The following is a 19057-nucleotide window of genomic DNA, read 5'->3' on the forward strand; positions in this document are numbered from 1 at the left end:
ACTAGTAAATATGAGTAAATGCTCGGAATCCCATTCCCGCAGTTGAATTCTTGTTTTCAACTTCTAACTCAAAGAAAAATAGATCAAACTAGCTACAACACGCTACTGTAATCATATAAAGATCATAAGGTATCCTATCGATATAGATGAGGCATGCTCATTATAATTATAAGTTCAAGAGAGAGGTGCCGGGGACGAGGAGTGGCGGGTCACATTTCCCGATCCAGAAAAATCCTTATCAGTAAACTGCTAAAAATACACATTTGATTGCGAATTTTTCGTGAACACGTCAAAATATTACTCATTTCTTTATATACAATGCCAATCCCTTCCTAAGTTGGTATACAACATATATAGTTCTTGGTTTTTCTTTGTTTGTAAAATTTTTCAAAAATCTATAGAAGTAATAACGCAAAAATAATGGAAAGTTCACGTCTTACATATTTACTAAATAATACATACATCCCACCCGCAAAACTGAGTGGTTCTTCTAAGATCCCAGATTATCATCCATGTCTTGTGCTCCATGATAAACTAGACCATGCCGGTAAAACCAGACCCTGTGGATGTGCTAATGATCATTGTATCAAGAACGCAAAAGATTGGATTCCTCGTCCGAAATATTAGCATCGTCATTTGCTATCCTTTATTTTCATAGACAGTTTGTATAAATCGAATGTTTTTAAATTTATGTAATTCTAATATAATTTCACTTTCTGACATGATTATTGTTATAAAACTCCAATTCATTATCTTCAGAAATTCTCATATTAAATGGATTAGTAGGGGAATTCCAGGTTGTATTCACACTTTTTGCACTTTGAGACCGACTGCGATTGCTATCATCAATAACTGTAATTGCTGAAACAGCCGAAGAAGGTTTTAATGGTTTTAGTTTTGTCACAAAGACAAAATTAAGCATAGTAGAATCCTCAGAATATTTACTCTCATGATCATCTACAACTTTGACTTCACTTGCAACTCTAATACTTCCAAATGATAGAGCTCGGGTTGTCTCTCTCCCAAACAAAAATAAGGGATGGAAGGGTACATAAATAGCACAGGCAAGGAATACTGGTAATGCATCCAAGGCCATAATGTATTCTTCATGTGTTATCAAATAACCCCGCCAACCTTGTGATAATTCAATGACTCTATAGATACATCTGATGTAAATGAGCAACACCGAAAGGAGAATTATTGATGGTGCATATTGGAAACACCGTCTATTCCGTATATTTTCAAACTCCGGGGTATAATATCTATCTAAGTGACGTTTCATTTTAATTCCTTCTGGTGTATTGAATAATAGTTGAAATAGTCTTTTTATCGAAAAGGTAATATCCGGATCAGGTTTGAAATATACTCTATGTATGAAATCAAATAGAAATCCTAAGAAGATTGTCATTGAAACCACTTGAAATGCAACCCCTGCCACCATAACAAAAGTACCTGGTTTTGTGTTTCCGAAATGATGTAGTTCCACTGCTGCAGTTGTACCTCCACTACCTTGGATAAGCAAACTGGCCACATCACAAAATATGAAGACATAAGAGAACCATATTGGTTTTAAAACTGAATACTGTCGTCCACTCAGAACGAGCAATTGTCCTAATAAATAATAAATCCCAGCCATAACGAAGGCAGGAGCCATAGTTAAACAAATAATTTGACATAAAAACAAATTTGGATCTGACCAAGCATAATGAGCAAAAGTTCTAGCTAAATATCCTGCAAATTCTAATCCTGTTCCAACAATCATACAAGCCCCAAAATATTTCGTTCTTGCTCTCCAAGCTAAACCAAAATGACATATGAAACAAATCCCAAACAACGCTGCAAATAAAACATTTGCAACCACCGAAAGATCAATTTTGTATAAATTGGCATCCCATTCCAATGCTTTTAGATTCAAAGTAGCATTAAACATTTCTTCAGTTATAAGGGGGAAATCTTGCGTAGCTGTAGCTGTTGCCAAATATTCTTGATTCTTGATTAATGTATAAGAAGCAGCTGCACCTCTAACATCACGCGATAAGAAATATAATGATATTGAATTCGTTTCTGTCTTGACTCTTCTGGAAGCTATTAGAAGAGTGGCATATATTCCTGCTAAATTAGTGGGGTCGATTGTACTGATACTGGTTGTGGTTGGAAGTGTTGATGGTTCCCATGTTGACATGGGTATAGCTGTAACATAATCCATGATTTAAATACCAAAATAATATGTCCTTTTTCTATAATAGATTAGATTTATTTGATGAACAACGAGATTAGGTTTGCTTAAGGGATATAAAAGGTCATTATATAAGAAAAAGAGAGAATGTGATCATCGGAATTCTATTTGCACAATTCGCCAAGTTTAGATCTCCGAAACAATAACAATTCCTAATTCTGGAAACCTTAATCAGGGGCTTTTAAAGTTTTCCCTTAGTTAATGACATTTGGTAACATTTAATGTCTCGAGATCAAATGTCAACCTGAATAGACTCGCATATCAATGCATACATATGCCTTGACTTATGGGGTAACATTTCAACGCATCTCATACTGCTATTGAACTAATCTTCATAACCTCCCCAGAAGAACCCCTTTGGTCTTTACACTACAGACCGAAACCGATTGACTGTTTGTCCCCATAAATGATGAATATGTTTCCAGATATGGAGATTAGAACAATTTCAACATTTCCTGTTCTGGAAAAACAATTTTGATGCTTGTAATTACAGCCCTATTGTTCCTCTTTGTTAGAAAAATGACACACAAATGTCATTTATACTTTCATTGTCTCTTGGAAAGCATTAATTACTATTAACGACTAATTAATTAAATAAATTATATTAAAGTATGTTTAGAGCGCTATATATAAATATCTCTACAAAATGAATAAACATAATTTAATTAAGAAAACTCAAAAAGTAAATTAAACAAAAGAACAAATTTATATATAAAACAAATTCAAACATAATTTACAAGTTTAATGAACTAAAGACCACAACAAACGAAGCCTACCCTGCTCCCATGAACAACAACCCCTACTTGGTAAAACAATGTAATTAACCCTTGATTTCTTGTTTTGAAGGATTTTCAGGATTATTATTCACAAGTTCATTAGTGATTTGTTCACGTTTCCAAAATCTCAATAATAAATCTCCATAATTTTGTAAATCTTCAACTGAAATCATTAATTTAAAATCCAACAACAAGAGGAATTGTAATTCTAAATAATTCAATTCTTCCAAAGGTAATCCTCCAACTTTTGCATATCTTAAATTTTTATAAAAGATATCCAGAAAGAATTTCGATGAAACTGTAATCCCACTAATTATTAATCTATGAATATTATAAGAATCCATGACAAACAATTGTTCAGATTCATTTTGATCATTGTCAATGTTATTATTAATAGTGTTCTGACTATCGACACTTTTCTTCTTTTGTTGATTTAAATTATTAGCCTTCTTCGCAATCCGATCAAAATAAACCAATAACGAAAGAAACACTTCATTAGTAACAGGACAATATTTCAAAACTCTAGATAAATACGCATGTAATGAAATCCCGGGGATATTTGTTCCATGAAATGCCAAAACGTTGGCTAAGTACTTATTCTTAATTTCATCGTCGTCGTCATCTTCATCATCCCCCTCATCATCCTCATCAAAATCCATATCATCATCTTCTTGTTCTTCTTCAGCACGTCTTCTTTCTGATGATTCATTACGATAATCATGATCAACATCAATATCATCACTTTCCCCTTCTTGTTGTTGCTGTTGTTGCCTTTGTTGTTGTTGCTTCTTTCGTTGTAATTTCTTTAATCTCTTTTCATCTTTTAATTTCTGTCTAATTGCAATGGTATTTTCAAAATGATTAGGATGTAATTTATCATTAGCCTCAATAATTTTCGTCAATAAACAAGATAACATCACAATCAAATCATTAACAGGATAATCCACAATATTCAAATGTTCTTCAGATGATGATGATGATGAGGTCGAACCTTCAGAATGATCTTTTGTTGTCAAATTAGTCAAGAATTCACTATAGGTCATATAATGATCCGGCTCAGGTGGGACATATGGATCCAATTGTGCTGGGGGTTGTGGGGGAGGAGGTGGTGTCTTATCTGTTAATGAAGATGCAGAGTGATGTTCGTCTTGTGGTAACAGAAGGGCCTGATTTCGAAGATTGGAAGGAGGAGGATTCAAAGGAGTAGATGATTCAGCACTGGTTGCTCCACTGGTAGGGAGCAGCCTGTCGACAATGACAGATTGGGGCACTATATTAAGATATGAAGCTGCTTGAGGTTGCGATTGTTGAAGATGGGGTGCTTCTTGTTCTTGTAATGGAGGTGCATGTTGTTGATGGAATGATGATGATATATTATTTGTATTATTATTACTTGCTGGAAGTGAATTAGGGAATCTTAATTGACGTTGTAATGAATGTGATTGCATTGAATGAGGTGCAGGTGGTTGATATTGATTGGGTATAGAAAATCCTGATTGAGTAAATGAGGAAGATGCAGATGAAAATGAATCTCTATTAGTCATGGCAGTATCAGTGAATACATTAGTTGTAGGTATTGCATGCGGCACTATCCCAGTTGGAGGTCTATAACTCGATGATGATGATTGGAAATTATTATTATTAGTAGTAGTATTAATGGTTGGTAATGATGCATTATATGAATGATTTGATGAATAAGAAGTGCTAACGACAGTTGGTGTATTATGAGATGAAGGAATATAATTAATATTATCATTCACAGAAGGATGAGAATATTGCTGAAATCCATTATTTGCATTAAAAGAATGATAACTTTGACAATTGAAATCAGTTGAATTATTCGGTATAAATCTTGCACTTGATGATGATAATGTATTGTTATTATTATTATTAATTGAACTTGCATAACTAGGAGGATTAGGTGGAAGTTGTGACTGATTAGATCCTATTCCTGTATCAGATGCAAATGCTGAATTGTTATTTATCTGACTGTTAGATGATGATAATAGATTCTTTGTCAAATTCGATATTTGTGGTTTATGGAAACTAGCTATACTTGATGTTGATCCTAATCTATTTCCATCATCATTTGCTGACCCTGGAATGGATGATGATGTTGAGGATTGTTGTGGTTGCACATTGGAAGCGGTACCTGTTGTATGATGATGATCATGTAGTTGGTGATGATGCTCTATAGCTGCATTGGAATGGTTAAACTGAGAACTCATCTGTTCAACCTTTGGATGAGTGTATCAAAATAAATAATTAATGAATAAATAAATAAATAAAGTGAAATAAAGAAAGATTGAATTGCCAATCAAAAGAAACCTTAAAAAATCCTTTTTAATAATTAAAAATCTGATGGGGGGTTGGGAATTTCTTGGTCAAAAAAAAAACCAGTAAACTGAAATTGACTTCTTACTAATTAATTTGAATGTGTGAATGAATATGAAACGTAGGTGCGGCTAGTATCTTAAAGGGTCCCTCTCCTAGTGTAAATTTAGAATGTGTGTAAATGGAAAAGAAAATTGGTTGTAGTGTAATGTAACTAATTTAATTTGTTTGGGTGTGTTAATTTTGTTGTTGATTTGTAACTCTGTCTCTTTCTAAGTTAATAGAATGAGTCTAGAGTGTCAACGAGAGAACGGAAGACAGAATGTGATTTGTGTCGTCGTTAAATTTTCCCATACAATAAAATTAATCCGCCGAAAAAAAAAAGTAAAATTTGAACTTATAGACACGACCCTTCTGATTTGTCTATAAATAGGCAAAGGGAAATATCGAGTTTTTTTAAGGAGTTGAATTGTATTCCAATTTTGTGTCTTCTTCTATGTCAAGCGCAATTCCATAAACCACAAAACCTGACCAATTAGCTCGTTACTAAATTTGAAACTTGCAGGGTCATTCTCGCTAGTAGACCACTCAGTAATTAAGTACAACATATGGGTAATTCTTCGGATGACCAAAAAACTAAATCAACCCACTTCGTCTCTTTCTTTGTTAAGACAATGACCACCAAAAAACAATAATGAATGCTTAGTTGTCTATTATTGTCTTTCCAAAATAATTGATTAACGGAATTATGAATTGTCTTTCTTTATAATCGCCACTTCAATATTATGTGAAATTATTCAAGATAAACGGATGATCATTGTCATGGAATCAGAATGTTTAGCTTCCAACTAAGCGACAGTTAAATAGTAAGGTGTAGGAAGGGTATATCCGGTCAGATGAAACTGAAATGGGCCATTCGACACTACTCATCTTGTCAAAATATGCTCAGATGCTAAAATTTGCAAATTTCGGAAGTTCTGGATTGTGGGAATTTCTAGAATAACTAGTTCTCCCAATTCTTCCAAAGACAATGAATAAAATATGTCTATATTATAAATTCCTTCGTTTCCATGCCATTAACAAAGAAGCTTCCGATGAATAATCATACAGTTTAAATTTAGTCTCTATCACACTTTACTTTCATTGTTGAGCTCTTCCATACTTTTCTTTAGCTATCTTTTCCATGGTTCTTGAAAGTGATATGGTTAACTCTATTGGAGCAATGGATATATGAACTCGTAGATATCAAACTTATTCAATTCCCTTTGACTCAGAGGTAAAATTTCCACCTAAATTGACTCGAATTAATTTATCTGATTGATTTTTTTTGCAACCAGGATTTGGTACGACCGATTTTCATTTTTGTATACAAAGACATTACTATAGTTGTCATATGTGCTGGCACAAACAAGAGGTATAGAAAAGTGCTCTAACCAAACATTATTCGTCAAAAGACTCCCTAATAAAGCAAGCTAATTAGTTTTCCTCCCTTACTTGAACCTACTAAGCTACTATTACTAATACCAAAATACAAAATTGTTCGGCCGATAAAAATCATTGGTAGCGCTAAATCATCCAAACTGAAAAAAATGAAACCATACTGAGTTTCTCGAACCATCAAACCCCGTTTTTATCCAACCACAGCTAACACACCATCTCTACAATCCTTACAAACATATACTCACAACAATAGCAACAACATGTCCACAGCATCCAAAGTAACATTCGCTGCCTCCTGTGTATTTGCCACCGCCGCCTTCGCGTTCATCAATTATTCCCAACAAACGGAACGTGATGCACTCAGACAGGGGCCAATTAAAGATGCAGCACGTATGCAAGCGAAGTTAACCAAGAAACAATTAGCTAATGATGCTGAACATCGAGAACAGGCGGAATTGAGGGAGAAGTATTTGAAGATGCAACCTTTGTCTTCTGAGATTATTCGGGGGGAGGAGACTCCTATTCCTCCCAAGGAGGCATGAGGTGATGACAAGAGAGAAGAGTTTGAATAAATAGACAGCGGTCAGGGAAAACATGTATATAGATTTAGATATAATATTATATAATATAATAATAATCATACTGTGTGTAATAATATGGCAAGAGGAGTGGTTTATAAAATGTTTGTGTTCTTGGAGACACCAGAAGCTAGGAACTTAATCTCTGATGTACTATGATGCACTTGGTTATTCTCTTCATTCTACGAATCCTGACCCAATTAGAACCGTTCAAAATACGACCAAATTGAAAGATGTAGTATGAAAAAGTCTTGCTTCAATAGACTTACCAAAACGGTTCGTCAAAAAGAGAAGGTGTTAGATCATATAGATAGAAGACTGACGTCTTCAGGATCAGGCCAAGACTAAATACTATATTCTCCAAATGATCTAGAGTTCAATTGTTTTATATGGGATTCGAGTTTTGAATGATTGGAGAAAGAAAAACATGAAAGACATGTGTTAAGAAAAAATTTTCAAATTTGTTCATTTTTGTAGTTCGCAAGATCAAACCCTATTTTTGTTCAATAATACACGACCGCAAATATCTAGGGTTTACATGTACAATATTGGTTACAAGAAGAATGTAATGTCTCGTTAAATTGATGTTTATTACTTTTATATGTATAATATGTATATAATATTTTATTATGTATAATTAGAAACCTCACTTTTTTCACACAACTTGGATAAAACAATTAACAACTTTTTTTTAAATAAATTATGTGGGGGACTACGATTAAGTTTTGGCGAAGGCCATGTAACGTCTCTCTCTTACTGAAGCTAGTATGTAATACAAATGGGACTTATCATTGAAGATAGGTCAGCGGGAGGTCTGAGTATCGGGAACGAGGGTGTGAAGATCAACTAAACATCCATTCTTCCAAGTACTCCATCATCAAAAGATTCATCTTTCTTACTATCATCTCCATCCCCATCATCATCCTCATGATGATGTCCCCTTTGATTCGACTTACTTCTTTGATGATGCTTTATGAAACCATTATTAGTTGGCGATTTCAATCCCATAAGATTTTGTTGTTGTTGGTCCATGAATCCATTTTTACTCTTTTCGAAATATCCCCCATTTAATTGTGGAGAAGATGATAATTGTCTCTTATGATGATTATCAAATCCAGTTGGTGGATATTGACTTACAGAAAATGATCTATCCAATTTCAATTTTGTTTCAACATCATCCCCATTTATATGATGAGTATATATTTCATCAGTATGATTATAACCATTCTTAAATGCCAATGATTGTTGTTGTTCATTCATTGGTGGAGTGGGTGTGCTTGAAGAATCTAAGTCATGATGTGATCCAGGTGGGGAAAAGGGGGAATTACTAACATATCTTGGGTCATCAGTAGATAATTGACGACGATGACCAGGAGCTGATGGTTTAGATCCAGGTTCATTCATCCCTACTAATATACTAGCAGCTTCTAATAATTGAACTTGTTGATGTTTTGAAATTAATAATTTCTTAGTTACATTCCATTCTGGAGTATGTTCCCAAAGATGTTTAGCTAATGATGAAATATGTTTATAACCTTTACCACAAGCTTCACAACGTAATTCTTCTTTTAATCTTCCAGTTTCACCTTCACTGATTCTTCTTACGACGAATTCACGTGATAAGCTCGGTACAGAAGCTGATAAAGGAGGTGAGGTTGTTGTGTGCTGTTGCTGTTGTTGTATTTGTTGTGGATGTTGTGCGTGATGGTTAGCGTGGACGTGGGTGGTGTGTCCATGTGTATGTTGATGAGTGTGTTGATGATGGTGACTTTGGTAGGAAGATGAAGTGTGGGTTGGGTATTGTTGGTGTTTGGTTGGAATAGTATAAGGAGTAGCACTTGAATTTCTTCTGTTGTAATTATAGTGAGTACTGGCAGTCATTATTGGTCGTTAAAAAATAATATAATATAATATAAAAATAGTAATAGCAAGTAAAATGTATTTCGTTAAGGGGGTTTCTATGAAAAGGAATGGGCGTCGTGAGTTATGAGGCAACTGTTATATGGCCATACACAAGGTAGGAATTGGAAGCTTGGGGGGTAATTAATTATATAAATAAGAACGTTAAATTAAAACAAATTGATGTTGAAATGAAAATTTTTTTTGGGTGTTTTGATTGTTGTGGATGTATATTGTTGATTAATAGAATTCAAAGTTTTCAAAGTAAAAACCAAATGAGTGCTTTTGTTCAGTTATACACTACTCTTAAGTTGTATTTTGTATTTTGTAAATGGTTTAATACTTTTTTTAACTTGTTGTTGTTCAGTTGTTGGAAGAAAGAGAAGAGAAGAGGAAAATAAAATTAAATTAAATTAAAGACAGAACCAGAGACAAAGTGTGAGAAATAGAACACCAAAAAAAAAAAAAAAAAAAAAAAATTCAAGAAGAAGGGGGCAGGCAGGCGGGACGGGCANAAAACAAATTGAAAAAAAAAAAAAACCAAAAAAAAAAAAAAAAAAATCTCAAATAAATTTTTTTTTTATTTTTTATTTTATTTTTAATTAGAAAAAAAATTTTTTTTTTTTTTGTTCTTTTTTTTTTAATTTTTAATTAAATTTGTTGCAGATAAAAAAAGATCTCAACATTTTTTAATTCTGCAGTTCTAAATTTCAATTTTTATGGGTCTTTTCTAGGATTAAATAATACACCCTGTTCTGTTGGGGTGTCATCTCTATACGACTAGGCTAAGCATTACGTGAGATTTTACTAGTTGATGTATGGAAATTTTGAATTGTTTATTATCGCACTGTGAACATAACACGTTGTAAATACACCATTTTGGACAGGTGACATTATTTCTAAGACACATTATTTAGGCGTGGGTATTAAATTTATAATTTATTTCTTAAAAGGAATTGTCAAAATTTTAACCGTTTTTATTCTGTCTATTGTAATCTCATTCATATTATTACTTCAAAGAATAATCTGAATAAAACTACTACAGGGAGTTGCGTCATTAAGGGGATATGAGATATTTTAATTCGGCATTTTTTCTACTTACTTGCTATATGCCGCCACACACCCCAATAGTCATAGGCTCATTTCATAGAATGTTTTGTTAATCATCTTTTATAGGTTTTGTACCAAATAAATTTATTTTTTTAATGAATTTTTTTTTTTTTTTTATAATTAACTCCAGATTTTCTTTTTTTTTTTCTTTTGTGTCATCGCAAGACCATTTTCCAAATTTTTCAAATAATGAGACTGACAGACAAAACAAAGAGAGAGGAGCAAGAGAGGGGGAGCGCGGCAATAGAAGGGGGGGTAAGTCGGTACTTGTTATTCCCAATTGGTTATTTTTTTCAGTAATAAATAACCGATTCACGTGATATATATCAAAATATTTCTCAAGATATCTCAATTGTCTATTCTTACATCAATTGTAGATCCTTAAGGTAGTCGCCAAGAAATCGGATATTTCTAAGAAGATGAAGAGAGGGGGGAGGTTAGAGGGGCGGTCTGGCGGAAATCTAAAACCAAGAAACTTGGCTCTTTGATTCGTTAATCTGCACGGAAATTAATTTGTAGAATCTCTTGTCAAATAAATTGAGACATTTTTACAATACCTATCGGATCAATAAGGTTTCTGTTGGGCTACACAAACATGTTGTTGCTTATAAGCCCTTGTCTCCCAAGTTCCCCAGAAATTGTTGGATTTCCAAAAAAGAAAAAAAAAGCATAGAAACCTCCAATTGGTCACAATATTCCTAACCATTAATAAAATATAAATTTATAAATTCAAACTACCTAGCTTCTTATAGACGTAATCCCAATGGGACTGACAACCCCCAGATATACTCCCAAGGACACTTCTAAACACTTGTACTTCCAACAACGCTGGCAAGCAATCGCACTTACAAACGCACTAAAAAGACTCACCATCTAGCATATCATCAGTATAACTCATATGTTGTCCATTATGATGTGACCCCCCAAGAACAGAAGACTCATCCATCATACTTGACCCCGAAATATTTGAAATCTCATGCATAGAAGCTTCAACATCACCAAATCCTTCTTCAGTTTGATAACAAATATCCAAAATTTGACTTGAAAATTTAACAATATCTAAATCTCCTAATTCCTGTAAATTTCTTTGTTGATTTAATTCTTGAATATGTTGACAAACAATTTCAATATCTCTTAATTTATTAAAATAAAAATTCCGTTCCGTGACTAAACTTTCGGAAGATATCCTATATTCTTCAGCTTCTGACATTAATTGGGCATTTTCTTGAGATAATTCGTCAACTTGTTTAGTTAATTGGGTTATTCTTGAGTTTTGTTGTGGGTTTGGTTTATTATAATTAAGTGATGGAGTAGACATACTACTATTTGAAGTATTTAACCCGAAATTTTGAGATGATGATCTAGCTAACGGAGTTTCAGTTAATCTACTTCTAGAAGTATTTGCAGCAACACCACCTGCACCGCCACCACCGGAAACTCCACCCGTAAGTGATGATCTTGAACTAGTACGTTGTCGCAGCATTGGCTTTGGTGGTGGTGCCACGGTGCCAGTTGTCGACGATAGTACATTTCTCCTCCCACTAACACTCGCAGAACCCGTGCTATTCGTACTCCCACTCACCCGTCTCTTCGAAGCCGGATCATAACTATCATCATTATAATCCTTATTCTCGGCCCAATATCGTTTAAACCATTGTAGAAGCTCCAAATTATCTTGTAATCGACATTTAATCAATCGTTCAACATCAATAATCTTGGTGATTTTATGTTTTGTGAATCCACCTTGTAAGATTTTCCAATTGTGTCTATAATCATATTCTGTCTTTGCATCAAATCTAACTTTCATCATGGGGATTCCTCCGACTATTGAATCTAATAATTGACAAAATGCGGCACCGGTACCACATTGTTCTACTTTGGTGTAGTTTAGATCTAAGGTGAGGTTGAGCCACTGAAGTAGTTCAGTACGTGATTCTCCAACTACCATTATATCATAGACTTATATCCCCAAACCAATATGGATCAATTGTTCGTGTTTAACTTGTGTGGATCAAAGAAAGAAAACTTGTCAAAGAAAAATTTTTGTTAATCACGTTCAATGAAATCAAAAAATGTAAACACTAAACGAAAAAAAAAAATTAAAGTTATAAAATGCGGTAAACTTTCTTAAAATAAAAAAAATTCTTAACCTAACAATACATAAGCTTTTCCATACAATATCTACCATCTCTTTAATCAATTCTCAAGTTCTATTGATGAAGCTATCAAAAATACAAAAAGAAATGCGCAAACCCGGAATCGAACCGGGGGCCCAACGATGGCAACGTTGGATTTTACCACTAAACCATTTGCGCGTGTTTTACACAGTGTTCAAATTTAAACCGGGTCTGGTCACGTGATTTTGATTAATTTTTCGAAAATCCTATTTTATCGATATTCTGGAATGGGAGATGAATTTTGGAGGTGTTTGATGAGTTGATGTGGTTGGAGTTCTTTATGAGAAAGATAGGGAAAAGTTTGATGGATTCTTGACGGTTCGATTGATGATAGTTTTGAGTTTTCAGTTTTTGAAATTTCGTTCATTTTTTAACGATTATTCCGATGATAACCAAATATTTTTTTTTTTACATATACAATCTGTTTATTGAGTTCATATACATACTAACATACAGAAATATAACAAACAGAAAAACAATATACATTAAAGGCAAAAAGCATCATTGCCTAAAACCTTATTTCAGCAGCATCCTATAGATTAAGTGTGTAGGAGTAGTTGTTAAGACTCTTCGATGTGTACGATACCCATTTGCGAATGAATTGGACCGTGAGCTCAACGTTCCGGCCCCCTCCACGTCGAAATTTTTGAAACTTATAAAGGAGGGCGAGGTATCGATTTAGCTGCATTAATTGAAATGGTTGAAGGGAGGAATTGCAAATAAAGAGGCGTAGCCTCCTTGGTAGTGAGCGTGGACGGCAGAGTTGCCAAAGAATCTTAGTGACCCGACACTTTGTGTAGACATGATGGGTGTAATAGCGACCATGTGGGTTTCATAGTTCTTTTCCGAGTTCTTAAACCCGACTAGAGAAGTATAAAAGTTGGATACTCCACGTTTATTAATATTGATACTCTAAAGTGATTGTTCGAAGTCCATAATAGATTTCACAATGAGAAAGTTTTGAAAAATTTGAATGCATTTGGAAGGACCAAAGGGAAATACAATTAGAAATAAACTGTGCGTATATCCTCTAGCTTTTATCACAATTAATTAATAGATAATGTCAGGCTGTATTTAAAGACTCATGAAGCATTCGACCAAGCCAAATATTTTGAATGTGAATTTCGACGTTACTTAAATAGACTAAGAACAAATATAGCTTTGAAAGTTAATGAACAATTTCTTATCACAATAAGCTTTTTGATATTCTTGCAGCCACTAGAAAACAATAATCTCTAGAAGCATGTATGTTTCACTAGTCTTGGGTGGCGTAGCTCATGTTTGGGTCTCCTACAGGGTTCATTTTGGTTGTCTTGGATTTACTTGGGCGAAAAATTGCATTTTTTTTGCAACCATTTTTTTTTTCTTGCAACTTTGGATATTATAGGGCAACAGAAACGAACCAATTACTGGGCTTCCTTGATTTCATCACAAGGTTCGTTATATGATGAATGTGGGATCTCTATACGTTAGTTGAACTTTGAAAGTATCGCGTAGGGTTAGAAGATAAGGTATGTGTAGTAGCGTTTGGCTTCAGATACATACGAAACTTTAAATACTTTTCTAGTGAACACTGCTATTCCAAGAAGACAACCATACTGACTGCGTTGGAAGGAAGCCTATTGAAGGAAAGTATATTTGAAACTCTCTATAGAACACGAGTTCAAATCTGTTCCCAGCTATAGTATTTTTTCGCAATGAGCATCCCATTCTATCACCAATATTGACACAAAACTAAAAGCTTTTTCTGCCTCAAGTAGCGGTCAGTACAAAAGTTTCTTCAAGGTTCTGTAGTCCAGTTAAGTTTTAGCGGCATTAAGAAATGGTTTATGTTTACTTTGTGGTAGTATATTATTCTTGACCGGATATACCGGTGTTCTTTTTGTAACCCAGTTGATATTCATAGTGAGTAGGAAGTTTATTAACCCTTCACCCAACAATCCCTGATGTCGCAAATCTAAAAATAAAAAAATCACAGGCAAAAAAAAATGTTAAAGGAAGCCCAAAAAAATTTTCGTTATTGTTAATTAATTTTCCAGTTAACTGTGTCTGTTTACCTGATTCTCGTTATTAAAAGACTCATAAGAATATTAAATTAAATTGAATTTAGATTTACTTCTCTTTGGTGTCTCCTTGGAACAATTGTATAGAGAATAGAATATTACTAATAGTTTGCTAAAGAACTAATATTTATCGTACCCGCCTAACCGAACCGAGACTCTATCCCGCCCTTCACACATACACCAACTATTAACATGTCCAGTTCATCAACTACCGGGTTTAAGAAATTTGATTCAGCAATTGCTTCAGATTCAGAAATGGATGAGTCAGAATCTGCTAGACCACAACCACCATTAAGAAGATCATCGTCATTATTTTCATTGACTTCAAAAGAAGATTTACCAAAACCAGATGAAAGTGAATATATTCATTTTATTGATGATGAAAGACATTTCAGTTTAATTAGAAATTTACATATGGCAGATTTTATTACTTTATTAAATGGGTTTTCCGGATTTTATTCAATTATATCATGTTTAAGATATACATTAACTGGTAAAAGTAATTATGTTCAACGAGCTCATTTCTTTATTGTATTGGGAATATTCTTTGATTTCTTTGATGGGAAAGTTGCTAGATTAAGAAATAAATCTTCATTAATGGGACAAGAATTAGATAGTTTAGCTGATTTAATTTCATTTGGTGTAAGTCCTGCCACTATTGCATTTGCAATTGGATTCCAAACAACGGTTGATGTTTTGATTTTGGCATTTTGGGTATTATGCGGATTAACAAGATTAGCTAGATTTAATATTTCAACCAATAATATCCCAAAAGATCATACGGGAAAGACTAAATATTTTGAAGGATTACCAATTCCAACTAATTTATTTTGGGTTGGTGTAATGGCATTTTTAGTTTATAAAGATTGGATTCATCAAGATTTACCTTTAGGTACTGTACTTCAAGGAACTTCATTCGAATTCCATTTGCTTTCAATTGGATTATTTATCCAAGGATGTGGTGAAATCTCAAAATCATTAAAGATTCCAAAGCCTTAGATATGAGTGTTTTTGTATTTATGATATTCCCTACAACCTCCTACATATATATATAGTTATCAATATACACGTTATTTACAAGTTTGACTCATTATCCACCGTCTCCTTCTTTTCAATCCATTTAGGACGATCTCGAGAAATTATAAAAACATCTCTAAAATCAAGACCTTTATATATCCCAGTTTTTAACTCATTATAAAAATCTTCCGGGAAATTCTTAGGATCCAATAATCCTAAATCCTGTTGATTATATTTAACATTATGAACATGATGAGCAAGATCAGCCGAATACATCAATTCCCAAAATGATTCATTTATTCCTGATAATTTAAACCAAACAACAGCAGCAAATTTCAATTTATGAGTTTGTCGATTATCCGCATTTGTCCGGGTGATGCCAATTTTTTCACATTGATAATGATATAATGCTAATAAAAATAATAATTCCCGCTTGTCTTCAATTACTTTGATAAGTTGAGCTATCTTTACGGGAGTAGCTGTTGCTTCTAATGCTGCCATTTTGGCATCTGCTTCTTGCATTGTAACAAGGGCAGTCTTAAGTTTACCATGTATTCTATCAACTATTGAAGGTTTGGTTGAATTGTAACGTATTAAAGGTGTTATTCTTATCATTGGTTTAATGATACTAGAGCGATATGCTAATAAGCCTATACTTCTTCTAATCATCGCTTGTTGTTTGTTTTACAAAGTATGTATAAATCTCTTTCTTAAGGTACCCAGCCTTGGGTTCAACAAGAGATCAAATAATTTTCCAGTTGAATCTCAAAGTGCAACAAAAAAATTTTTTTTTTTCATCACCATCATCATCACATTACTCTTATAAAGCTTCACAAACTCCAAAGAGATTTTGTATTGTAAATAGAATAGAACAGATAGAGAAGAGACAATGTTGAGAAATCCAACAAGATTCTTAGGAAGAGCTTTATTAACAAGTGCTCGTACTTCCTTACGTATACCATCTACATCCATTTCCAGAGTAGGTGCCACCAAATTTCAATCCATTAAATTCTATTCCACCCACAAGAAACATGCAGATAAGAAAAAGGATGAAGGACCTCAAAGTATCTTAACCGAAGATATGTTAGCCAGAGCCGGATTTGAAGATATTGAAGCCAATAAAGAATCCAAGACTACAGAATCAGCTGAAACTGAAGAATCAGGTGATGAAAAAACAAAGAGAAAGAGAAGAAGAGCACAAACTTCAAAAGATATACAACGTGAAAGATATGCCAATATGTTTTATTTATTGAGTTTGGTAGGTGGGATAGCTGGTGTTGGATATATGTCCAGAGATTGGGATTCTGACAAAGAACAAGAAGAAATGGATGGTAAAGATATTGATAATGGATATACTCCACAATTAATGTATGGTAGATTAAACAAGAGATTAGGATCCTTATTTACATTTTTCTCCGAACCTGCTTTTGAAAATTTATTACCACCACCTGCTCCAGAAGCATATCGTCGTCCATTAACTTTGGTTTTAACTTTGGATGATTTATTGATTCATTCAAATTGGGATACTCAACATGGTTGGAGAACTGCTAAAAGACCAGGATTGGATTATTTCTTGGGTTATTTATCTCAATATTATGAAATTGTTATCTTTTCATCCAATTCTCAAATGTATTCTGAAAAAACTGTTGGAAAATTAGATCCTTATCATGCCTACGTTTCTTATGCCCTTTTTAGAGAAGCTTGTCGTTATAAGGATGGGAAATTGATTAAAGATTTATCATTATTGAATCGTGATTTAGCCAAGACTGTTATTGTTGATGTTGAAGAAGATACTGTTTCTTTACAACCTGAAAATGCCATTGTTGTTAATAAATGGGATGGTAAAGCTGATGATTATTTAATTTCTTTAATTCCATTTTTGGAATATTTAGCTACTCAACAATTTGCTGATGTTAGACCAATTTTAAATACTTATAAAGATAAATCTAAAATTGTTGAAGAATTTGCTGAAAGAGAAAAGAAATTAAGAGAACAATGGAATAAAGATCATAAACAAGCTGGACAACCAAATGCAGCCAATTTTATTGCTAAATTATTAGGTGTTCCACAAGTTGGATCAAAGCAATCAAAAATGCCATTGGATTTAATTAGAGAACATGGTCAATTACAATATGAACATTTCCAAAATTATTTACGTGAAAATGCTCATAAATTTTTGGAAGAAGAACAAAAATTAAAAGATGAATTTGGTAAAGTTACTTTAAATAAGTTGATTACTGAAGGTGCTCCATCTGCTGAAGATATTGCTAAAGCTCAAGCTGAAAGAGCTAAAGCTGCTGCTGGTGAAAATTAGAGTATATAATTGTAGGAATAGTTTTTATTGAAAGTAACTTGTATATAAGTTTGTGTAAACCCACCAAATACATACACAACAAATAGAAGTTTCAAATGTATATGTAGAATTTTTATGTTGAGCAGTTTTTTGCAGCCATTTTTGGGTATTCTAAGATTAAACAAAGCAAACGATAGTTCTTCAATTTATAGTTTCGTGGCACATTTATTTGGCCAATTGAGATTTAACACAAAAGAAGTAAGATTAACAGGATTGTACAAATGAGCAACATAAGCAGAATTTAAGCAATATTTCGCATACTGATACCCTAAACTCATATCTAAGTCTTATATATCAAAGTTGCATGTTCAACTAGGAATCTATACGGAACAATTCGACTCCGAACATCCGGACTTTTGAAGGATTAAATTCGGTAATTAATTAAATAAAAATGACAAAAATGAATTCATTTTTTATCTGATCCGAACTCGGAAAAATAGAAATTGGAATTTCCTTAAAAAATAATCTATCCAGTTGCAACTAACTTTTTCTGTATACCTGAAACGGTTAGGCAATTGACTGTAATGAAAGAAGACGCCTTACCCAACCGTATACTTCACCGTACAATATCTAACCACCGAGATTCTTCTTGTAACGATGAACTAAAATATTAAGGTACGACGAAGACGTCTAAGCATATTCTCATTGGAAAAGGTGTTCCTTGAATTTGCTCATTATTAAAACATGACATTGTATTCCTTTTGATAAAACAAGTCTTGGATTAGTAATAGTGGGCTCGTTCGCAGGCTATGTCCGAGGGAGATCTCTATTTTTCTAGAGATTGAAACCGAGGGTTGAGGCCTAAAAGAAGTAGAAAGCCCCTGGCTTTTGAAGGGAATTTATAAATTGTACATCTATATACAATTAGACATGTAACAAGTGTAAAAAAAATGGTTGCATTCTCAAAGTGAACCAATTTAGTGAGATTGGGTAGTAAATTATAATACAGCCAATCAAAGTCAATAGAGAAGTAAATCGGTAAACGAAATAAAAAATAAAATTTGTTGAGCATGAAATTACACAAAAATAATTTTTATCTTTTTCATCAATGTCTTCTTTTAGTTTTCCTTTATT

At 33.3% G+C, this 19057-nt stretch overlaps 8 protein-coding genes across 8 annotated transcripts; 3 read left to right on the top strand and 5 right to left on the bottom strand. All coding sequences in view use genetic code 12, as the record gives it.

Annotated features, from left to right (window-relative positions):
• Positions 1-709: 709 nt before the first annotated feature.
• Positions 710-2206, bottom strand: J8A68_004142 (uncharacterized protein; the record flags this gene model as incomplete). Its single annotated transcript, XM_049408069.1, has 1 exon — positions 710-2206. The coding sequence occupies one exon, from the start codon at positions 2204-2206 to the stop codon at positions 710-712; it is 1497 nt and encodes a 498-aa protein (XP_049262604.1).
• Positions 2207-3056: 850 nt separating this feature from the next.
• On the bottom strand, positions 3057-5240 carry PCL7 (Pcl7p; the record flags this gene model as incomplete). The annotated part of the gene is made up of 1 exon (XM_049408070.1): positions 3057-5240. The coding sequence occupies one exon, from the start codon at positions 5238-5240 to the stop codon at positions 3057-3059; it is 2184 nt and encodes a 727-aa protein (XP_049262605.1).
• A 1806-nt stretch (positions 5241-7046) lies between these two features.
• On the top strand, positions 7047-7328 carry J8A68_004144 (uncharacterized protein; the record flags this gene model as incomplete). Its single annotated transcript, XM_049408071.1, has 1 exon — positions 7047-7328. One exon carries the CDS (start codon positions 7047-7049, stop codon positions 7326-7328), a length of 282 nt encoding a protein of 93 aa, XP_049262606.1.
• Positions 7329-8210: 882 nt separating this feature from the next.
• J8A68_004145 (uncharacterized protein) lies at positions 8211-9245 on the bottom strand (the record flags this gene model as incomplete). The annotated part of the gene is made up of 1 exon (XM_049408073.1): positions 8211-9245. The coding sequence occupies one exon, from the start codon at positions 9243-9245 to the stop codon at positions 8211-8213; it is 1035 nt and encodes a 344-aa protein (XP_049262607.1).
• Positions 9246-11229: 1984 nt separating this feature from the next.
• Positions 11230-12321, bottom strand: J8A68_004146 (microtubule-binding protein; the record flags this gene model as incomplete). The annotated part of the gene is made up of 1 exon (XM_049408074.1): positions 11230-12321. One exon carries the CDS (start codon positions 12319-12321, stop codon positions 11230-11232), a length of 1092 nt encoding a protein of 363 aa, XP_049262608.1.
• Positions 12322-14805: 2484 nt separating this feature from the next.
• Positions 14806-15612, top strand: CHO1 (CDP-diacylglycerol-serine O-phosphatidyltransferase; the record flags this gene model as incomplete). The annotated part of the gene is made up of 1 exon (XM_049408075.1): positions 14806-15612. One exon carries the CDS (start codon positions 14806-14808, stop codon positions 15610-15612), a length of 807 nt encoding a protein of 268 aa, XP_049262609.1.
• A 75-nt stretch (positions 15613-15687) lies between these two features.
• On the bottom strand, positions 15688-16245 carry FGR39 (Fgr39p; the record flags this gene model as incomplete). The annotated part of the gene is made up of 1 exon (XM_049408076.1): positions 15688-16245. One exon carries the CDS (start codon positions 16243-16245, stop codon positions 15688-15690), a length of 558 nt encoding a protein of 185 aa, XP_049262610.1.
• A 274-nt stretch (positions 16246-16519) lies between these two features.
• On the top strand, positions 16520-17944 carry TIM50 (protein translocase subunit; the record flags this gene model as incomplete). The annotated part of the gene is made up of 1 exon (XM_049408077.1): positions 16520-17944. The coding sequence occupies one exon, from the start codon at positions 16520-16522 to the stop codon at positions 17942-17944; it is 1425 nt and encodes a 474-aa protein (XP_049262611.1).
• Between the last annotated feature and the right edge of the window lie 1113 nt (positions 17945-19057).

Source organism: Hemisphaericaspora subhashii (assembly GCF_019202705.1).
Source record: "Hemisphaericaspora subhashii strain CBS 10753 chromosome Unknown scaffold24, whole genome shotgun sequence".
In the NCBI taxonomy this organism is placed as follows: domain Eukaryota; kingdom Fungi; phylum Ascomycota; class Pichiomycetes; order Serinales; family Debaryomycetaceae; genus Hemisphaericaspora; species Hemisphaericaspora subhashii.